The sequence below is a fragment of the Equus caballus genome, chromosome 16, assembly GCF_041296265.1.
Source record: "Equus caballus isolate H_3958 breed thoroughbred chromosome 16, TB-T2T, whole genome shotgun sequence".
NCBI lineage: Eukaryota > Metazoa > Chordata > Mammalia > Perissodactyla > Equidae > Equus > Equus caballus.
In genome coordinates, this window is record NC_091699.1 from 22,736,164 (window position 1) to 22,754,450 (window position 18,287).

Below are 18,287 nucleotides of genomic sequence, written 5' to 3' on the forward strand. Positions count from 1 at the left end.
GACTGCGTGCCATGATGCCCTGGTTCAAGCTGCTCCGTCCACCTGAGAATGTCCCTTTGTTTCTATATGATAAATCCCATCTATGCCTAAATACTCAGATGAAATCCTACCTCCTCTGTAAAACTTGCTCTGGTCCTTACTGAATCGGATCACACAACCCACAACTGCATCTCAGAAGAACACTTTTTTGGTGGTTTAATTTCCATGTGCACACAGCTTCATAGCACCTTATTTTCCTATTAAACTATAAACCTCTAGCGGATATAGCCCCTGTCAGAATCATCTGGGCAATCCTCACAGTGCCCAGCAAAATGCCTCGCATATGGTAGGAGGTCAATTGTAGGGGGTCAATAAGTATTTGTTGAAAGAATAAATCCATCAACCAGTTGTCCTCAGATTACTATAGGGAGTGGACCTCAAGATGCAAACAAGTTTTGCATCACGTCACTTCTGATAAACATTGATGATACTAACATACTTGGGATGCATAAGCAGTAGCTTAAGAAATCCTCTCCTTTTGGTCAGGCACAAATTCAGTAAGGTTTCTGCTTTACTTATGTCATTCTTTACTGTCGTAAGTAAATTACTTTCAGGACTCCCACTGATGCCTTCAAACCATTGGTAAAATGTGATTTCAGACTCAAAAAAGATCTTTAAGTCTATAAACACTTATAAATGTCTACTACATGTTATGGAGTTGAGATTAGGCAGCACGGGATAAAAGAGAAATGTGATAACAGGATGCTTTCCATTAAGGAGATGATTTTGTTGATGAATAAAAATTATCCACATAGAGAGGAAAGAGGAAAATCCAGGTTGTTGGGAGGCTAGGAGGGTTCTCATCACTAAGACCAAGCCCTCTCCCTTAGACTGGCTCCCACCCCCTCTTGCAAGGACTTTGCTCCTACGATTATCCTCTCTCTCCTATGTCAGTAAGTTTTCTCTCTCTACACGATCATTCCCATTCAGCATACAAACTGGCTATAATCTCCCAACTTAAAAAATACTGCAACAAAAACAAAACCTTCCTATTACCAAAAATCACCCTCTAGCCACCTCTCTCCACTTCTCTGTGCATCTTTACAGCAAATCCCTTCAAAAGAGTTGCATTTACTACCCCCCACTCATGTTCTCCCATTTATTCTTGAACCCAACCTGTTTCCAAACTTGCCAAGTATGCTCCCACCTCAAGGTCTTTGCATCTGCTGTTCCCTCTGTCTTGGAGACCCTTTTCCTAGATATCCATATACTCGCTTTCTCACTTCATTCAGGTCTCTGATCACATCATCTTACTCGGGAGACCTTCTCTGACAACCCCAGCAAACCCAATATCCCTGGCCCCTACCCCTAATGGGCTCCAAATCATCCTGACCCTCCTTTACACTTTAACATCCTTGGCACTTCTCATTATCCGACCAGAGTATGTACACTTTTTTTAAATATGCGAATGCCTCCTATCAAAATGTAAGCTTTTTAGAAGCAGGAATTTAATTTATTTTGTTCATTGCTGGATGTCCAATGCTTAAAAGTACTTGGCACAGCATCAATAAATATTTGTTGAATGAATGAATCAAAAAGGAGGGAGGGAGGCAGACATCGCAAAGTTAATAGAAACTTGAACTGAGTTATGGACAATAGGCAGAGAATTCAGCTGTACACAGCAGCATAAGTGAGTGAATTCTAAGCAAAGGGAACAGCATGGGTGAAGACACAGAGGCCAAGGATTCCATAGAGCTAAGGTAACCACGGGAAGTTCTGGCATGGCTAGAGGGATAAGAGCACGCTGGGGAGGGAGAGGAGGTGACAGCAGAGGGATGAAGAGGGCCAGTTCAGAAATGGTGCTTGAGGCTGAGCTAAGAATTTACCTCCATTCACTTCCTAGATAGCCTAGGGCTCCATCAAAGCAGAGACACTGGATCTAAATGGTATCCCTATGAAGCACACTCCTGCCCCCTACCTCTGGCTGATGGTTACCTGGAGTATTTCAATGATCTTCAACTTGGTGTCCATGACCATGATGTCCTCCTTCTCTGGCTCTGCCTGCTTCACATTGCCTTCAGGGGCGGCAGCCATAGGAGTCATGGGCAAAAAGCCTCCTCCCCGGAGCACCACCTGGGTCATCAGCTCTCCAACCCCATGGATGGACCGCATGACGTTACTGCCTGGAAAGGGCCAGGACGGACTTCCATCACGACAACATCCCTACAGAGCGCTCTGAGACACCTGACAAGGGGCACAGGCTCTTTGAGACAGATTATTTAACAGGCTCCTGTTCTGATCCATTTTCAGGACCTGAGGAACCTGAAAAGTTTAATACCAAAAATTTGGAGCTTCACGGAGAAGCAGAAAGAGTGTGGGCTTTGAAGTCCCCAAAAGAGCACTTTTGTATATTAATTCACCTACCAAATTTTATTGGTCACCTACTATGTGCTTGTTGCTGTGCACAGAACTAGGGATACAGACGTTAATAAGACACAAATCTGGTGCTGCTACCAAGAGCCACTTGATCTTGGGTACAAGATGTTACCTTTGAGGCTCAGTTTTTCATCTATAAAATGAGAATAAAGCTGCTCAAGGACAGGATTAAATGGTAAAATGAGCAAGATCTAGCAGATAGCAAGAGGTAAGTAAATGTGCTTTATCCATTCAAGCTGCAGAGACCAGTTAAACAATAATCCATTCCTGAGTACCTAATATGTGCCTACTCTGGCCCTAAAAATGAGGAAAAAACAAGCATACAAAGGCAGATTGTCCCATACACAAATTGGAAATAGGATACCCAGATACAAGCCTGGATTTTATTTCATCATACACTAATACTATCATTGAGGGCCTCATGACACATCAACAACAATGACAAGACATGTATTTTTGAGACAGGCATTCAGGATATTAGGTGACTTTCAAAAGGTTCAGCAAAATATACACACAGACTCATACTTGAATATAAAGGAAGTATGGCAAATGTTAATCATCATTGACCCTAAGTTGTAGGTATATGGGTGTCCACTGCACTTTTCTTCCAGCTTTTCTTTACATTTGAAAAAGTCCCTAATGAAAAGTTGGGTAGGAAACGACAGGACATCACACGGTAAAGTATGACAAGAGGAGTAACAGGAGAGGCTGGAGGGCGTGTGCTGGATGTGTGGGTAACATCAGGTCTCACTTTTCAGCTTCTCCACATCATTCTCACCTTTATTCTCTTCTCCTTTTGCCATCTTGCTAATGGGGAAGATTGTCGTCACGTGTACACAGTCCAGTATGGCCAGGAGGATTTTGGTTAATCGTAGGAGGTCAGAGAAGTTGTAGAAACCAAAGTAGATGAGATTTCTAGCTAAATTTACAACCTATTGTATTAAAAAAAAAAAAAAAAAAGCAAGATGGTGTTAAATACACTGTATCCTTCAGTTCTATTTCATGTTGACTAGTTTACAAATGACTGATTCTGATCTTCCTTATGGTAACAGAAGGCATATATTTTGCTTGCAATTTCTGATCAAATTTCATTTTGAAATTTGAAGATAAGAAAAATAAGAAACGAAAACCTGCAAAGCTACTGATCTGCTTTGATGACTAGATAATAAAAAACTGACCTAACCATTTAGTCTGTGCAGCTTCCCAGAGATAATACAGGGCAAGCCAAGTTATACCCAACAAAGACACAGAGAGCAACACTGTAATCCTCAGAAACATAACTCCTCAAAAGGAAAAGTGGTCTCGAAGAGAGACATTTGACTCAAAGGTAATAAGAATTTATGTCCCTCCAGTGATTAATCTCTGACAGGTCCCAAGCACAGCCTGTTTCTTTCCTGTCATTTTTAATATAAAGTACAGAGTATACGTAATCTTCTAGCGTTTTACACAATTCAATTCACCCTGAGTATTTCTTCTAAGAGCATAACCACATTAAGCCAACTGACTGGTATCAATTCTATTTTATTCTGGAACAAAACTGAGCTAAATTCCTTTTTCTTACAAAACCAGAACATTGTGATAAAAATCACCATGTACTGAAATATTTTATATTAACCCCATAGGAAAACGACCCATGAAAAGCAGACAGAACTCATAAATCATTTCATCATGAGTTACCTCAAATGTAAGCTTATTTTTCTCCTTATCAGAGAAAGGAAACCTCTGACAAACGACGTCTCTTAAATACTCCTCCACAAATTCCATGGTCTGAGCGAACCTCTCTTTAATTTCATCTTTGGAAGTTCCACTATTATCATAACTAAAAGGAAGGAGGAAAGAAAAGGAAGTCAAATTTCAAGTTCCCTCCGGCGAGGTCTTCCTCACTGCTCAGGCTCAAAAGCTAACACCTCCCTCCCAACACTTCCTATCCCCCCGTTTCCCTACTTTAGTTTTCCTTCCTTAACACCTATCATCAAGATATATTTTAGTGACTTATCTTGTTTATTGTCTATCTTTCCCCACTAGTGCAGAGATAGTTTTCTGGTTTGTTTACTGACATATCCCTTAAGCCTAGCACAGAGCAGACACTTAAATATTTGTGGAATGAAAGAAAGAGATAAACAAGATATAAAAATACAATCATGCCATCTCTTATGTTCTTGAGGAAAGAAATAATATTTTCCATCCACTTTATTTTAAGCTCAAAGAAAAAAATAATCTCATCTTTCTTCTCTGATTTAACTAGACTTAACCTGATCATAAGTGGTTTGTCTACTGTTACACAGAACATTATAAATAAGAGGTTTTAAACGACACAAGGTCTTGACAGGGAGAAGGAGCCAGGCTCACTCATCGATGGCGATCTCAGAGGGAATCTCGGACCAGAGGCGGGCATATTTCACGGGAGTGACTTGCTCCTGGGGATCTCGGTCCACGTGCATATGAAGCATAAGACGACAGAAGGATGCCCTCAGGTCGTAGGGTAGGTTCTCATCAGACATGCAGCGGAGAATGAGATCTACATCCAGCTGGCCTGATATTTCATTAATGGCGAGGTACTGGCGGTCCAGACACATTCGAGCAAAAAGGTTCAGCTGATACCTGGAGAAGAGAAATGTTACATAAAGCTCACTCTCTAGAAATCATTGAGGATGAACAGAAACTCATAGCAGGATAGTCTAAGTGGCCTCGACTTTCATAGGAGTGATATTTGGCCATCTGAACTTACACATCAACACCCTTAAAGAGCTTTTGTACACCAAACTTCAGCTTTCGTTCCGAGCAGAGACAGGAACAGTTCAAGCTACGCCAACAGTCACACATGCCTATCCTGCTGTTAAAATGATTATGTGACTACTTGATTCCATTTTGCCCTTGATGTATTATAAGTGGGGGAAAACTATTAAGCCAAGAATGTTGTCTATTTCTTCACATTAAAGACTAAGTAGGAAATGTTAAAGATATCATTCATACTGCCTTTAAGGAGAAATTTTATAATACTTTTGGTATCTTATCTCATATGAGTCTACTCTTGACTTTTACACATTTGTGAAAACCATGGTGTAAAAAGGAGAGGCTCCTCAAAATGTCTTATGCTTTCTTCCTCATCCAATTAGACATGATCTTTGTAACTTCTGGTTGGTGAACTTGGCCAGCGAAGCACTCTTTCTCATTCATTCTTGAGGAGCAGACTCATCAAGCATTAAACAAGTAAACACACTTATAACGTGAAATAAGAAAGCTATAGCTTCCAAAGGGGCAAATAGTGGCTTTGATTTAAAGCCCTATTTATTACCAATAACCATGAGTTGAAAATATTCTCAACCTCACCAGATATCAGTGAAATGTAAATTAAAATATGATTCTATTTCATGCTCATAAGAGAAACAAAAATTAAAAAGCATCCCAACATTCAGAGTTAGCAAAGACAAAGAGAAACAAAAGTTCTCATTTACAACTGGTGGGAGTATGCACCAGAGTATCCAATTCAGGATTGCTTAGTAAAGTTTAAAATATGCATTCTCTCCAACTGAATAATTCCACTCCTGGTGTGGAATGGAAACTCTTACACAGGTGCACAAATTTGAACAAGGATGTTTCCTGACATGAAGAACTAAATTACGGCATACAATGAAATCAAAGAGCAAAGAAAATGTGGCACATTAATAAAATAGAATACCATTCAAGTCTAAATTAAAGAAATGGATCTCCCTCCATTAGCATGAATACACTTTAGAAAGAATACTGAATAAATAAGGCAGGTTTCAGAATGGAACTTAAGAATATGGTACCATCTACATAAAACTTTAAGGACAAATAAATTACTACATATTATTTATGAATGTATACAAATGTAGTAAAATACAAATGCACAGAGTGTGTGGAAGGATACACCCCACGTGAATGAACTGGAGAGACTAGAACACAAGAGGTAACAAAAGGTATGTAACTGCAAAGTTTTATTTATTTTATTAAAAAATGCTGTAAGCACTTTTCCATCATTTCTTCCCTTTGCTTCTCAAGTATTTTTTGGCACTCTTCCTTCTGTTCCTTTCCATTCCGTTCCCTTGAGATGGCAGGGCCAGTAGGCCTTAGTGCTAGGACCGAGGAGATACTGGGGATGGAGGAGGCAACCGGCAGAGGCGGAGACTGAGCAAACAGGTAAACATACAGGGGATAAAGCCAGCTGGGCTTCTCATCATCAGAGAAGGGAGTTACAAATATGGAAAGGGTGAAGATCAGAATAATCCATGGTATTGGAATGGAACTGGAAGTACGGATGTGAACTCACGGTTTTTAGCACATATTTGTATAGACGGATATAGAAGTAGATGGATGTGTGTATGCATATATAGAATATAAATATAGATATCTGTGTGTACGTACACACAACACATTTCCTAGCTCTATGAGGTTGGTGCTATTATCTCTATATTGCAGATAAAGAAACTGGGGCATAAAGAGGTATATAACTTGACTGAAGTAAAAAAGCTAGTAAGTAGAAAGATCAGGATTTGAACCCAAGCAGTCTGAGCCCACAAAGTTATGACCCCATACCCAGAGGCTGATGCAAGCATTCATCCTTCTTTTGACCCAGCCACATCCAGATATCAACTTACTATCTAAGTATCGATAAAATCTTACACTCTAAACTACTAAAATACACATCTGTCTTTTTGCTAGACAATCAGATGACACCTTATGATTCCTTGGAGCAATCAACAAACTAGCAATCAATTCCTAATCGCCACCCTTTTGGAGCACCCCAAACCAGGCTGGACACGATTCCCACTCACCTGTAGTAGCTGAGAACATCTCGGTCTTCCTTTTGACCTTCTTTAGCATCTTGTGCCAGTTCCCTGACACTCTTGCTGCGAATTTCTTTGTTGCTGTCCCTCCAAAATAGCCACACCTCTTCCTCATCTTCTCCTGCCTCCAGAGCATTCTCTCCAGTAGAAACACCTTCAAATTCAAAACGAGAAAGTACCAACCTAGAAAATTAAAGGAAGCAGAACTCACTATGTTTGAAATCCTTGCTAAGCTCTGATCAACTACAACAATGTATTGAACTCTAGCTTCACTTTCAGCAGAAAGACTCACTCAGAAAGCCATTTTGCTTCTCCCATTGGTAGAACCACAAAGAGCCAAAAATTAACTTCTTCATATACTTTAATGGGGTTGTTCTCAACCAGAGTGATTTTGCCCTCCAGGAGACATTTGGCAATGTCTTGGTTGTCCCAAGTAAGTGAGAGGGGTACTACTGACAGCTAGTGGGTAGCAGCCAGGGCTGCTGCTAAGCATCCTACAATGCACAGGACAGCCCCCCACAACAAAAATTATTTGGTCCAAGTGTCAAAATGCCAAGGCTGAGAAATCCTGCATTAGCCCAAGCCCCAAATTAAGTTATACCTGAGAAAAAAAAAAGTATCACTATTTTAGGGCATAATTTAGTGGGTTTTTTTTTTTTTTTAGCATTGCCCATATTTCTGACACTATATTTATCAGGAAAACTGCTCCCTTTTTGAGAATGAATCACTACTATTACCAAAACTTCTGTGGACCAATAACTACTTTTTGAACAGTGGTCATTCAAACAGCTCTTCCCTACGCTGACTTAATCTCAACACTGAATTATCTCCTTTCAAATTTAAAATTGATGATCATACTTAGAGAACTTTAAACTCTTAAAATTAAACCAAGTGTTTAAAACGTTCCTTGGTGTGAGTTCCCATTACTTTTAATCCTGTATACAGAGTAAGTGACACCATGTGCAGAGGAGGCCACACTAAAAGCAAACCTAATAATTCCCCTAACCAAGACCTTTGCAAGACAAAGATCAAACGCCAGCTAACCTGACTTCAGACAAAGTTTGAAGTCACCGAAGAGTTAGGTTTTCTTACTCAGGAGCACAAACATCCACTGAACCACACGTTTCCCACCTACATCCCTTTCTCGTCTTTATCTTAAATTACAAGACCCCCACTCACTTGGTCTCAATCAGGATGTCAGCATTAGTTGGATTCAGCACAGCTTTACATATCAGTTCCTGGGTCACTGGAATCGATTTGTTCATGGACACACACAGGTCAGAGAGGTAATCTAAGAATCTATTGAGAAATGAAAACCAAACAAAACATTTTCTGTAGACAGAGTAGAGGTTTGGCTCTCGGAGCCTGACTCTTCCTCAAGACGACAGAACCAACATACCTTAACAAAAGAAGTCAGCAACAGTTTAGGTGTTGGTGCCAGTGACTATGGTACCACTAGTCGGCAGACAGAAGAAAGAAAGAAGCAAAAGAGGAAAGACGGCAGTGGATGTAGATGAACTGATAGTAGATGAAGAGGTGATGAGGAGAAAATGAAAAGAAGGAACAACACAAGAAAGAAATTCACATAAGGAAGAATGGTGAAGACGCAGGGTAACCAGAGAGGTTAGGGACAAGGCTCTGATGCTGGACTGTGCGAGTTGGAATGCCGGTTCTGATTTGTATTAGCTATGTTCTGATATGGCCTGTTATTTGGGGAAATTATTTAACCTCACTGTGCTCCAGCTTTCCCATCTATAGAAGGGGAGGATGTGTAATCTCAGAGGATTAAATGAGATAATTCAAGCGAAGTGCTTAATTAGCTCACTGCCTGGCACAGGAGAATGCTCATAACGTTAGTTATTTTTATGGGTGGGGGCAGTCATTTTAGAACAACACTATCAGCTCTCCAGAGTGACAGCCTGTGATACCCACATTGTTAACTATTCCCCACGGCACCTGAAATGGTATGGATTTAATCAGAAAGAGAAGAAAAGAGGAAACAGAGTGGGCCGGCGGTGGGGGGGGAGATCTGTGTAAATGAAATAGAATTGATAGAAGTCACTAATATATAATAAAAAATTCAAGTAACAATTAAGTTTGCAAAAGACTCTTACTGATATTTGTAGGTAGTGTTCTGATAATCGGGGGTGCAAAAAGTGAATGAGCAGTCAACTCTAATTGGTATTTACTGTGCATCTCCTAAGTGCCAGGCACTGCCTATGCATTTACCCTCCTTTAATTTTCCTAACTACACATTTAGCAGGTGAGGAAATTAAAGCTCAGGGGAAAACCAAGGTCTCCTAGCATAAAAACACTAGAGCTAGGACTCCACCCCAGGTCTCATTCCAATACTATGTTCTTTCTACCACTTATCCAAGAGTCTCTCAAGACCTGTCCAACCAAAATCTGTCACTAGCAGCCCCTAAAAAGGAAATCCAGCAAAAAGCACCAAGACCAGCTCAGTGCCCGTATCTTAAATGTGTAGACACCTTCTGCCAATCAACCCCACTTTTGCCTCACCTGGGCTCCCTGTTCTTTCGCACCAGACTGACAAATGTGTCGATCTCCGCAGCGGTGATGTGTTTTTCCAGGAGTTTTCGGTTATTGTGGAGCAGGGCAGTGATCGTGTCTTCAGCCAGCACATCATAGCCAATCTGCTTCTGCATGAAGCCAAACTGCTTGGCTATGTACTCCTTTGAAGGAAGAACAGAGAGGTCAGCACAGAAGACAAAAGACAATATGGTCAATCTAAAAACAGGGAGAGGAGCAACATTCCCTGATGGGAATTACTGCTCTTAAGGGGAATCACAGGAGAGCATCTTTCCACAACTTTCTAAGCGAGGGCAACAGGCGCAGACTCTCTCGCATCCTTTATTTTACTAAACCTGCCACACAAATGTAATCAAGCAAAATATCCTGTATTGACAGATGGGCATTTTATTAAGTGTACAGTATAAATTTTAATGTAGCGACTTATTTTTTCTAAAAGGTCAAAAGCTGTTTTTCAGCTCTGATTTTATTACTAATTCAAGAGGATTTAACTGTGCCTTACTGCTCTGTGCTGCTGAATAAAACACAGGTAAACCTACCTGGATATTTAGAACAATGTTAAACCAGTTTGTTTTCTTTATCTGGGATGAAAATATATTTTTAAAGTCAATAGGTAGCAGAAGCAAGTTAGAAATACCTAAGCCAGTCAATCATATTCAAAGAACGTATGAAAACATCTTTGGCTTCTCTTTTTTGGAATCAGACATCATATTCCATAGGAATATTTGAGAATTCAAGGAAGCCTCTTATGAATATTTATTTCTATTCAAAGATACTTTCTGGCCCAAGATAGACTATTTGCTTGCTCAAAGTTCAAGGAGCCCTTGAAACCTGGTTTAATTTTGGGATTTTTTATTAATTCCAAAATCCTAAACACTACCCAGGACGAACACAGTGGGCATGGGCCACTCTTCAGCCCATATTCAACAAGGATATATGTTTGAGAATTCATGAGCCTTCAGGGATATACTTCTGCCAACTGATAGGGGGTTCACAAACAACCAAGCAAAGACAGCTGATGCAGGGACTGGTTTAGACTCCTCACGTACAAGCAAAATGTCCCAGCACACATTACAGGCTCTTATGTATCCTCATTCAAAGATGGAAGACAGGAGCAGAACAAAATCTCTTTGGCACTATTTGAGTATGGTATTAATGCACTGGAGGTGAATTTAAAGCAACCATAGAGCCCAAAGGTAATCCTGTCCAGACTAATGAACATAGCGTCACAGGGACATGATACTTTATATGCAAACAGCAGCAAAGGCAAAGGCCAAGGTTTAGAAATATTTGCTAACAAGGTTAAATCTAATTCTTTAAAGCATTGCTTAATATAAACACTATCTTTATGATGACAAACAAAAAACTTTACAGAGAAAAGTTTAAATTTAAAGGCCAGAAACAGTGGCAGTCAAAAGCTTAAAAACAAAAGCCTTTTTTAACACAACGTATGGATTGGAGTCAAAGTTCTAACAAGCATGATTCTGTGTGCCTAGAGCACTTTATGTAGCACAGACTTTCTTAACCTCAGAGCTACTGACTCTCTGGGCTGGATAATTCTTTGTTGTAGGGGGATGTCCTGTCCATTGCTGGATATTTAATAATATCCCTGGCCTTGACCCACTAAATGCCAGGAGCACCTCCAAGTTATGATACTCAAAATGGCCTCCTGATATTGCCAAACGTCCCCTGGGAGACAAAATTACTGCCAGTTGAGAACCACTGATGCAGCCACACAGTTCTCAGGTTTCCTTAGAATCTCAAATTGTTTGGAACCCCCAAAGAGGCTAGATATTTATTTCATGGGAAGAATGTAATATATATATTTAGTGTGATGACATAGATGATGACTCAAAATGTCATAAAACACGAGCCAGAACCAAAATAAAGTGAAAGTTATCAGCAGAGATGCAGGATACGGAGGCGGGCAGGAAGAAAAGATTCCACTCTATGTTCAATATAAACACATACAATCATCCCTAGGCGTTAGAGAACATGCCATTAAAAATACTATCAATGTGGGGCTGGCCCAGAGGCATAGTGGTTAAGTTCGCATGTTCCGTTTCAGTGGTCCAGGGCTTGCCAGTTCAGATCCCAGGCACGGACCTATGCACTACTCATCAAGCCATGCTGTGGCAGCATCCCACATAAAATAGAGAAAGATTGGCACAGATGCTAGCTCAGCAATAATCTTCCTCAATCAAAAAGAGAACAATTGGCAACAGAGGTTAGCTCAGGGACAATCTTCCTCACCAAAAAATCCCAAAAAACAACAACAAAATATGAATGTAATATTAATGTCAAAAAAAATAGAAATCTTTTTGAAAGGTGGCTGCAGAAGGGGAATTCTCATGGTATCCTTCCAAAGGACTCTGTAATACATCTTCTTCCCAGGCTTACAAAAATCTGTTTCCTTTCTAAGAGCAAACTTAACAACAAACTATTCTCTAGCCATTAAATAAATATGTATGTTAACACTTAAAACTCATGAGGAAAATATACGAACTTCAGGGAGGAAACTGCCAATCACTTCCCATCAATCCTTAATCCCAACCTGGTTCTTCCTGTAGTCTTGCTGTGAGTGTCTCAGGACCCTGTAGCAGAGCCGGCAGATATGTCTGAAAGGAGCGTGCCGCTGGTCCCCAAGCTCCTCAAGCCGCAGCATTGGGCCATCGCCACAGTCTGTGAATGGGGCCTGTAACAACTTGAAGATCTGTTTGTGAAAAGAAAGAGGAAATACTGTCATCACCTAGTGTGTTAATGACTAACTCTCTGTCTGGAAGTAATACAACCTCAGGGGTGGCTGCACTCACAGGAAGGTTCTCTGTCCAAACACATCAATAACCTGAAGACTGCACCCACTCCATCAACTGGGACTGGCTACTCACTGAACTCAGTCCACCTGGACCTAACTCGTCCTCAAATACTGAAAGAGCAGTGTTTAGAGCAGTGGTTAAGAGTACAGACTCTGGAATCAGGAGATTCTAGGTTAAAATCACACACCTTTATTACGTCCTACTGACATAGATTACAGTCAAGGTAACCTTCGGTTTTCTCATCGGTAAAATGGAAAGAATCATACCTAGCTCACAAGGATGTTGTAGGGTGACAGAAGATAATAATTGTCATTTACATAAGTACAGTGCTCAGTGAAGGCTTCTGCCATTGAATCAGATCATTTTGGCCCCTCAAGGAAGTGCTGTTGCGGAAATGAGCATGGGCATTAAGCCAGAGGTCTAATTCTGGGAGTCATCACATGAAACAGCTGGACATAATTTATTCTTGGACTGGAAATCCTTGTTGAAACATTATGAAGTATTAACAAATTTCGTCTTTCATAGACTGACAGAAGAAAGAATTCTCAAATCCCAAGTTCCTATAGAGAACTGTGGGACTGGTAACTAATATGTTTTCTTTTGGCTTCAGTGGCCAGGAATTTTTAAGCCAAGCCTGCGGCCCAATATCCCATAGCTTTAGAGAACTATATGGTATGCATTTCTGGGCACTCCATCTACTCTAGCTTTGTCACTTTCCTCCCTCTAATGTGTCTTTACACCAGTTTATTTAAATTTATACCAGATAATACCATTTATATATTTCCTGTAAGCCATTACTCATTCTTTATGGTAAGATTTGTGGTGATTTATAGGGGTCCCTGTAAGAGCCTATATAGACCCAAGTTGATCAAATACCCTAAATCTCCCAGACATATGAAATAACCTTAAGGACACATAGGACTTGATATTATTTTTGAGGAAAAGAAAGTTGTCAACTGAACTCTTCTTGGAGTTTCTAACATGAATTCTCACACGGTTGATATTCAACAAGTGTGTTTTCCATTGAACTGAGCTATCAAGCCATAAAAAGACATGGAGGAACCTTGGGTACATATTACTAAGTGAAAGAAGCCAATCTGAAAGGCTACACAATGTATAACTCCAACTATACGACATTGCGGAAAAGGCAAAATTCTAGCGACAGTAAAAAGATCAGTGGTTGCCAGAGGTTAGGGAGAGGGAAGGATGAATGGATGGAGCACAGAGGATTTTTAGGGCAGTGAAACTACTCTGTACGATATTATAATGATAGATATATGTGATTATACATTTGTCCAAATCCATAAAAGATACACCACCAAGAGTGAACCCTAATGTAAACTATAGACTTAATGTAGGTTCATCAATTGTAACAAATGTACTACTTTAGTGGGGGATGTTAATAATGAGGAAAGCTATGCATGTCTGGGGTATATGGTATATGCAAACTCTGTACTTTCCACTCATTATTGCTGTGAACTAAAAACTGCTTTAAAAAATAAAGTCTATTCTTTAAAAACATCAGTTGATCGAGTCTTCCAGGTGGGAATCGTCCATGTCCGTCTCTAAGAGCAGTGATCCCAGCAGTGTAAGTGATTTCTTACAAACGCAATCCAATATGTCACATCTCACCGACCTGCTTGAGAATATTCTGTTCTCTCATCAGCTTCTGCCTTTCTCTGTTGGGCTTGGAGAAGACCACTTCAAGCACGTCTTGACCAGAGTTAGTTCCACCAGTGACAAAGTAAACCAAGTCTTCCAGCAGCTTGGTTACAGACCTTAGGGGGAAAGAAGCTATTAGAGATGGGAAGTGTTCAATGTTCAACAGGCTGGAAGCCTCAGGTCTAATGAACCAGTTAAACAAAAGCAGGCACATTCTTAATTTCCTCAAAATTGACAACTGAGGCCAATTACCAAAAAGACTGAAATATAGACGACACATTATCATTGACAAAAGGATTATCACCTTCAGAAAATATTAGCCATCAAATTTTTTCTCAGAGTAACCTCAACCCCCATCACTTAGTAAGGTAGTTCCAGAGACTGAATTGGAGACAGTGAAAGAGAAAGACCTTTACAACTTCAGAGACTTTCAAAAAAGTGAATGCAAAATAACTGTTTCTTTAAAACCACAAGTTGAAGCCATTCATAAATGCTAAGGCCTGCTGCTCTCACACATGGCTGTTCAGAGCATTCTTTCTCTCTGCAAGAGACTTTAAAAATCCCCAGTGGATGAGGATGAGTGTGTCCAGTTCTCACAGGTAGCTCTCACCTTCTTTCGTTCTGGGTAATGGTGCCCTTCTCCAGCTTCCCAGCTATGGAGCCCAGCACCTTGCTGGCATCGTTGGCAAAGTCCAGGTCCCGAACCTCAGCAGGAGAAACTGGAACTATGGCAAATGCTTCCTTATCCTCCTTCACAGGGGAGGTGCCAATCTGAAATGCAAGATGGTCTTTGTGGGACAGTCTCTTGGACTGAGAGGGCAACACACTAATCAAACACTATATTTACGGGACACTGGGCTATCCAAAAATCTTGGAGCTATCTTGGCATTAAAATCACCTAGACACAGAAAAACATATGGAAGAAAGTACCCTAAATTGTTAACAGTTGTTACCTCTAGAGATTGGTATTGTGGGAACGGTGAGGCAGGAAATGGGGCACTACTATCATTTATAGCTTCATTGTTACAGGGAGCATGTAAGAGTCTTACAATTAAAAAATATGTTTGTAAATGCATAGGGAAAAAGCAAATATGCAAAATGGTAACTGACCCTAAGTGAGAGTATTATAAGGGTAGACTCTGTACCATTCTTTCAATTTTTCTATATACCTGCAAACATTTATAAAAGTAGAAGAAACAAATTCCAATAACCTCCCCATCACCAAAAAAAAAAAAATTATGCAAGAGTATTATCCCATCTTAAAAAAAGAAAATCCTTATTTTGTGTATTTATGCTCTATGATCCTAGAGAAGGTGGGAAAGGAGAAGGGGACTTCAGGGAGATAAATTAAAAGAGCTGGGAAAATTTTTAAGAAAAAAAACTGTATATTCAAGTACACAGAGAAATAAAGAAATAATAAAGATTGGGGGGAAATCAACTAGGTATTTGATGTCCCTCAAGGCACAAGCAAACATTCCCCCAGCCAGAATCATCCTTCGGACAGACATGAAATCCAAACAATTGCTCAACCTTTAGGGCAGAAGCCATGGAAGAAAATAAAAGGTTCTAGTTATTTCAAAAGCCCTGGTCTTGCTTTAGCCAGGTCCCTTGGAAAGAATTCTTTCATCGCACTCAAGTTTGTCCATGACCACACTCTTGCCAAAGCAACAAAATTTCAGAGCTCCACACTCCTCCATTTGTCCTCAAAGGAGCCCTTTCATTAGGGAGCATGGGACCAAGAGGAGCAAGCCAAGTTCCGGGACTTACTTTCAGCATTACGGGCTTTTCTTCTTCTTTGTCAATGGGGATATTTGTGCTGTGAACCCAGGTATTAGTACACAGGTGTCGGAGCCGGACATAGGAGTTTCTAAAGGAAAAAAAGAAGGACTTTAGGGACAGGAATATTTAGGTGCTCTATAGCCACTGGCCTAGAATATATTCTATCAAAATGAAAAAGGGATACCAAAATGGTTTTCTGCTACAGACAAAAGATAATATAAACTTAAGAACAAATGGTTCTGGTCCAAGATACATTCTGATGTATTAACAATAGCAAATCATTCATAATGATTCTAACATTATTGTGATATGCTATATTTCTAAATATAACATTATATCCTATGAATGAATATCTCAGAACAAGCTGAGCATTAGACAGAATAACAAGAAGTATTCACTGAGTGTATATTAGTGCTCATCATGTGAGATGATAAAGCAATAATTGAAATTTTCATATGGATCAATAAAGCAAAAAATAAAATAAAATTCCTGGAAGAAAATATGATTAAATAATTAATAACCTTGTGGTAGGGAAAGACTTTGAAGCATGTAACAAAATACAAAATCCCTAAATTTTAAAAGATGGATATGTCTTATTAGTTAAATTTTATATCTTCAGTACAGCAAAAAGACACCATGAACAAAGTAGAAATAAAAATGACAAGCTGAGAAAATAAAAGAGTAACACATAGCATTAAAAGGTTATTAATCCACATATATAAAGAGATCTTAAAAATCAATAAGAAAAACATGAATATTGGAAATGAAAATGGGACAAGGACACAAACCAAGAATTTGATAAAGCAATATAAATGGTCTATAAACTCAAAGTATACATTCAACCTCCTTAGTATACAATTTACACAAATGAAAACAATATATAATTTTATTGTACCGTACTCCAAAGATCTGAAAAACTGATATAACCCAGTATCCACAAGAGCTTAGGGAAATGAGTTCTCCTGCACACACGGTGAGAGTGTAAACAAGTGAAACTCTAGAAGGGAGTCTGGCACTTTGTATAACAGGTAAAATGTATCTATCTTTTCATCTAGCAATCCCATTTTTAGATTTTTCCCTTAAGAGATGATAGCACAGGTACAAACTGAGGCATAAAGATGTTCAACAAAGCATTATTTACAATAGTAAAAAATTATAAACAATCCAATGTCTCAATAACGGACTAGTTAATTTTAGTACATACAATAGAATGCTACACAGTTATTTAAAATGATGACAGGCGATAATCATTTACTTGGAAATATGTACAGAATATATTGCACAGTGAAAACAAACATTAAAAATAGTTTAAAATCCCATTTATGATCAATTAAATAAATTAACACACAGGTTAACAGTGTGCCCAGAGATCTGTCTGAAACTACATAAACCAAAATGTTAACAGTAGTTACCTCTGAATGATTGAATTTTATTAGACTTTTCCTTGCTTCTTTGTTCTCCATGGGGTTTTAAAACATTGTTGTTTCTTTTTACAGTGAGCATGGATCATTTTACAATGGTTTTCAATTTTGCTTTTGTTTAAAAAAGCAGTAGAAGCAATGACATAATTCTTGCACTTAAGGAATCTACTGTCCCATTAGTGGGACAAGATGCACGAATGCCAAGCAATAGTAAATAACGGGAGGTGCACATTAAAAAGCATTATGTTGGGAGACGGTCAAGGGAAATACTGAAGGACTGTCAGAGGAGAAGACCAAGCAGGCCTCAGAGAGTCACAGAAATTTTCTATAACAGAAAACTTGAGCTGGAACTTTAAACATTGGTGGGACTTGGGCAGAGAGGGGAGCGTGGAAGTCGTCTGCATTAAAAGGAATTTGGAACAATGGCATCCCAAATTCATGGGAAAGAGGTAAAAGGTGACATCACACCAGGTACACCTCTTCAGTAGGTCCTCTGCCTTCCGCCTTCCTTCATTATAACCATCCTGAACATTACAAGTAAGGTTAACCACAGTGATCCTTACTTTAACTAGCATGAATACAAATTAAACAACATGAGCAAGAACTTTGACAGAGATTTGTGTTTTTTCTACAGAGTGACTTGGACTCATTTTCTTCTTTGCAAAGTATAACCAAAGCTTGAAGCTTAGCTTTTAATTGGATGATTCCATTCTATACAGTTCTATATCAAATTTCATTCAAGACACAAAGATCACTCTATCCATTCATCTAAAGTCACATTCTCAATCCTTAACTCAAAAGCCATGAATGATATCAAGACAATTACTAAAGAGCTA

General features: G+C 39.4%; 1 protein-coding gene across 10 annotated transcripts in view; it reads right to left on the minus strand.

The window, feature by feature from the left end:
• ITPR1 (inositol 1,4,5-trisphosphate receptor type 1) overlaps positions 1-18,287 on the minus strand; it is a 318,979-nt gene that overhangs the window by 156,192 nt on the left and 144,500 nt on the right. For all 10 annotated transcript variants that reach the window (XM_023620051.2, XM_023620049.2, XM_070238558.1 and 7 more), the window contains 11 exons: positions 16,019-16,118; positions 14,862-15,022; positions 14,226-14,367; positions 12,328-12,486; positions 9,744-9,916; positions 8,403-8,522; positions 7,212-7,406; positions 4,765-5,016; positions 4,093-4,234; positions 3,194-3,347; positions 1,975-2,162 (listed from right to left, as the gene is read on the minus strand). In XM_023620051.2, coding sequence (XP_023475819.2) covers positions 1,975-2,162; positions 3,194-3,347; positions 4,093-4,234; positions 4,765-5,016; positions 7,212-7,406; positions 8,403-8,522; positions 9,744-9,916; positions 12,328-12,486; positions 14,226-14,367; positions 14,862-15,022; positions 16,019-16,118 — 1,786 coding nt within the window. The remainder of the gene's footprint in view (positions 1-1,974; positions 2,163-3,193; positions 3,348-4,092; positions 4,235-4,764; positions 5,017-7,211; positions 7,407-8,402; positions 8,523-9,743; positions 9,917-12,327; positions 12,487-14,225; positions 14,368-14,861; positions 15,023-16,018; positions 16,119-18,287) is intronic.